The 5,164-nt window shown below is 30.6% G+C and overlaps 1 protein-coding gene across 1 annotated transcript; it reads right to left on the minus strand.

The window, feature by feature from the left end:
• Nucleotides 1-247: 247 nt before the first annotated feature.
• Nucleotides 248-1,675, minus strand: HELRODRAFT_75388 (hypothetical protein; the record flags this gene model as incomplete). The annotated part of the gene is made up of 3 exons (XM_009015789.1): nucleotides 248-460; nucleotides 607-1,316; nucleotides 1,477-1,675. The coding sequence occupies 3 exons, from the start codon at nucleotides 1,673-1,675 to the stop codon at nucleotides 248-250; spliced, it is 1,122 nt and encodes a 373-aa protein (XP_009014037.1).
• Between the last annotated feature and the right edge of the window lie 3,489 nt (nucleotides 1,676-5,164).

Below are 5,164 nucleotides of genomic sequence, written 5' to 3' on the forward strand. Positions count from 1 at the left end.
ATAGCAGCGACAGTCATGTAGTTCATTTGCAGATTGCTAGAAATGTTGAAATCATTCTCAAGAGACCAAGTATACAGCCATGATGTTGAGCCAATGTTTTCAAGCTGGAACATTATGAAGACGTTGCCATCCTCTGTTACTTCAATCTTTCTTGTTTCACTCTTATAACTGATATACACAACACAAATGTGATAACTTTGATGAGCACATATGTAAATGTAATTGAGAGAATTGAAATAAAAATCTATTAATCAAAAATGACAATGCGGGTGAATGAGGCTGATATTAACTTGAGTTTAGCAGCAGTGACTTCATATTTTCCAGGACTGACAATTCTCCAGAACTCTCCAGAACTTGTTGATGAGATGTCGTGGTTGATGTTCGAAACAAAGATGGTCACATGTGCAAGAGGTTCTCCGGTGTTTTTATCTACCGTGTAACCCCAAAAGCCTTTGTGCACCTTATCATAAATAAGTTCAATTTCCAATTTCTTACTTTCATTTCAGATCCCAAAAACAAATTTTATGGCTCTCAAAACGTTTAAAAATTAATACTTTAGAAATGAGATATACAATTATTTTTATAACAGAATAAAATATAGTAAACCTGAGTGAGGTAAACTAAAAGAGGTTCTTTATTGTCATGCCAGTACTTCATCAACTGAGTAGACGCTGGAAACTTGGTGCAGCTGATTTCAAGAGTAATTTCAAAGCAATTTGTGTGAAGGTAGTTCCAATCCTGCATGCCCCCACTCACTGAGTACCACGATGCTCCGTTTGTTATGCCCCCTTCAAATGAATCACCCTGCTCTGCACCACATTGGGGCTTCCTTGTCATGTAGGGATGTGCACGAGCATATGATGAGGCCAGCATGCGAAATGTTTCATCGTCTGGACACTTGCTGTACACACTATTACCATCTGTTGCATCGTCATAAGGATAGTTAGCTACTAATGAACCACCATGCAAATTTGCAGATAACACAAAATCATTTGCTTGCGACCAGGCCATAACTGATTTGGTTTCTACTTCTTGAACCTCTGGAGTGGATGATAAGCGTTTTGGAAAGTTGCGATTGAGATCAACACCATTTGCATTTGCTCTGCCTTGTACACTATCCACATCCCCTTCGACTGAAATTTCATAACCATCTGGATTCATGGATGGCATGATGTGAATAGTTGTCAGCTCAATCAACAAATCGACATAATCCGATTTTTTGTGGTTGATGCACAACAACTTGATGAGGTTGACAAGAAGAAATCTACCAACCACCTCATTTCCATGCATGTTTCCAATGTACTTGAATGCTGGCACTCCTGCAATGAAACATTCAATAAGTCAATATGTACAAAGCCAGTATTCACCACAATACACCATCAATAATTATTTATTGATTATTACTAGCATGGAGAGTAGCATGAAAATAATGAAAGCTTTGTAATGTTGTATAATGAAGCAGAATAAATAAATTACAACCTGTCCTATGCACACCTGGACTTTTTGAAATTTCAACAACCCAGAGCTCCCTCTGTTTGACTGACTTTCCAATGCTGTAAAGCCTCATGATGCCAGGACATTGATCAACTATTTTTGTTAGCATGGCTGTCATCTCTTCGTAGTTTAAATGATTTGAATCTTCAACATCTTTTGCTATGTTGGACCAAATTTTCATTTCATTTGTTAATTTTAAAAGCTTTGAGATGTTTGACTGTTTAATACTCAACACTGGATTCATGTAAAAATTAATTCTTGTAACATTTTTTGACATGACATAAAAACTGCTGCTGCCAACTGTTTGCTTGTAGCCATTGGCAAATACCTCAACTTTATAAAATGCAGATGGAATCATTTTCTTGAACTTCCCATTTGCATCACTGTACAAAGTGCTTCCTCCAATTCTGATTAGGACATAAGGAATCGACTTTTGTGTAGTTTCATCAAGAATGTTTCCCTTCAAGATTGTCAGACATTTTTGTAATAATGAAATAGTTGGTTCCCTGTTTAGTTCAAACAGATTTGCTTCATTGTAAGAATTTATTTGGCCACAGCAAGCTAATGATATTTCAATTGCTATAGGGATATCAAATAAATGACTGTTGTCAATCATCGATGATATAACGTTATAATAATTAACATCATTCCTGAAGCTAGCAGAGTTTGAAATATTGCATGATTTGTTCAACTTCATGAGACTGTGAGATTTTTTATACGAGTTGGCAAGTTCTTGCGCAAAGACAAATTCTTCAAAACTAAGATTTGATGATGGTGCTGGTGCATATACACCAAAATTTCTATTGTCAAAAATTGTTAGCATATCAAAGTGATGTTTTTTAAAAAATGTTAGTAAAGCCAGGGACTCAGGTTGCAGCTCATTTTCTTTTATTGCTTTATTATCTTTTACCACTTGAAACATTTCATTCAATATATCAACATTATTGCTGTTCACGGCATCATGTCCACAACTTAAACTCAAGTAATTCAGCTTATCTGGATTAACTGAGGGCAAGATATAAATACTTGTGTCTGATAATATTTCCCTGACAATTTTACTTTTATGTAAATCAAGCAGGAAGAATCTGGCAAACTGCATAAGGAAGCTGTGGGCAATGTCTGATATACCAAGCAAAATTATATTTGTTTTTTCTATTTTTACATTAGTTGTATTATCACTTATAACCATAACATTAATTTCACTGTTTTGAGCACTCTTACCCAAACTCAAATGTTTAAAATAATTGGGGAATGTTTTGGACATTTCCATAAAGAAAATATGCTCTCTTGTGTAGTTTTCATAATGTAATAAATTATGACTCACTGTCTTCGAATAACTATGTCCAAACAAATTAAGAAGACTGATGACGAGAAGATGTAAAGAAAAATTGGGTAGACTTAGACTCCCAGCAGCAATAAAATATTTTGGTTTTAACATTTCATGTAAAAATGAATTTGATCAACCAACAGGACAGGACAATAAACAAACTTAGAAAACAAATCCAGTTAATTAAATCAATTATTAAAGATTAAATTAATAAACCAAATCAAATAAATTACAAATTATATAAAAATATATATAATTATTTAAAATTTAAGTAAATAAAAATTAAATTACTAATAATTATAATGATTACTATTAACAATTAACTTAAAACAGATTCTGAAGATAAAAATTAAAAAGTTGAAAATTTAATCAAGTTAACTAATAAAATCTGTTAAATGTTGTTTTATTACTAACATTTTAATTTTACTGTTTGCTTTATTAATTATTTATTCATGCAAACTACTAATTGTAGGTTAATTGTTATTGTATATTTATATATTTACATTATAATTATAATAAGGATTAATTAGAAATTAATTATTTACTAGTATTTACTAAGATATTAAGATGTAAAAGTAGATAAATGTAAATTAGATGAGTAAATGTAAATTAGACTAATTTATTTAAAGAAAACACCGGAGTTTCAGACTTATTTTTAAATTTAAAAATGAATTCAGATCAATATTTTACATTATTAATATTATAAATTATATTATTTTATTAAAATTATTAATATTATAAATTATATTATTATTAAAATATTATAAACACATATTACGATAATTTATTGACTCTGGTTGTAAAAGTAAAATGTTAAAGAATTACAAAAACGCATTATATCAATAAATTTTTCGAATTGTTTAGCGGTAAAAGTTAATAATAAGATAATATATAATAATTCAATTCATCTATCCATCCATCCATCCATTCATCCAATCAGAATTCACTTGTGGATGATATATAATAAACTGCAAAACAATTTATCAAAAACTTATGCGATACTTTTTGGTACTAAAATTGTGCTAAAAAATTATCCTAAAAAACACAAACAAGTGAAGAAGAAGAAGCACAAACTTGAACGGAGTGAGAAGCCCCCTTGCCACATCAAGGCAGCCGTTCACGAGGGGGTTAATAAAACGACAGTCTAGAAATAAGTAACGAATGTCTAGTAATAATAAATCACTTAACTAAAATATAGCAAAAATAATATCGTATTGATTGCTGTGTTTGATTGCTGGTGTTGATGTTGTGTTTAACAAAATACAACACAAATAAACTAGAACGTAAGAAAGAAAGAATAGAGTCCCTAACTTACCTATGTTCACTAAATTAGCTCACCTACCTATGTTCAATTAGCTCAACTTATGAATTAATCCTACCTAGCTGTACAATTACGAAGAAAAAAGTAAGGAAAAGTAGATAAAACATCAAGCAAACAAAACAAAAAACGTATGTATGTATGTGTGTATGTATGTGTGTATGTATGTGTGTGTGTGTATGTATGACCGCGGAATAATAATAATAAAATATACGAACAAATCTAGAATTAATAAGTAACGAATAAAATAAACGAACAATAACAAGTAATGAATGGTCAAATAATAAACAATTTAACTAAACTTAAATAAAATATAACGAAAATATTGTGTTGATTGTTGTGTTGGATTGCTGCTGTTGGTGTTGTGTTGAACAAAAAATAACACAAAACAATACAAATGAACTAAAACGTAAGAAAGAAAGAATAGAGTCCCTAACTTACCTATGTTCACTAAATTAACTCACCTACCTATGTTCAATTACCTCAACTTACAAATTAATCCTACCTATTTGTACAATTACGAAGAAAAAAGTAAGGAAAAGAGAATAAAACATCAAGCAAACAAAACAACGAATATATGTATGTATGTATGTGTTTGTGTGGGCGTATGTATGACCGCGCAATAATAACAATAAAATATACGAACAAATCTAGAAATAATAAGTAACGAATAAAATAAACGAACAAATCTAGAAATAATAAGTAATGAATGGACAAATAATAATAAACAATTTAACTAAACTTAACTAAAATATAACGAAAATACTGTGTTGATTGTTGTGTTGGATTGCTGCTGTTGGTGTTGTGTTGAACAAAAAATAACACCAAACAATACAAATGAACTAAAACGTAAGAAAGAAAGAATAGAGTCCCTAACTTACCTATGTTCACTAAATTAACTCACCTACCTATGTTCAATTACCTCAACTTACAAATTAATCCTACCTATTTGTACAATTACGAAGAAAAACGTAAGGAAAAGAGAATAAAACATCAAGCAAACAAAACAAAAAATGTATGTATGT

This window comes from Helobdella robusta, assembly GCF_000326865.2.
Source record: "Helobdella robusta unplaced genomic scaffold HELROscaffold_16, whole genome shotgun sequence".
Lineage (NCBI taxonomy): Eukaryota > Metazoa > Annelida > Clitellata > Rhynchobdellida > Glossiphoniidae > Helobdella > Helobdella robusta.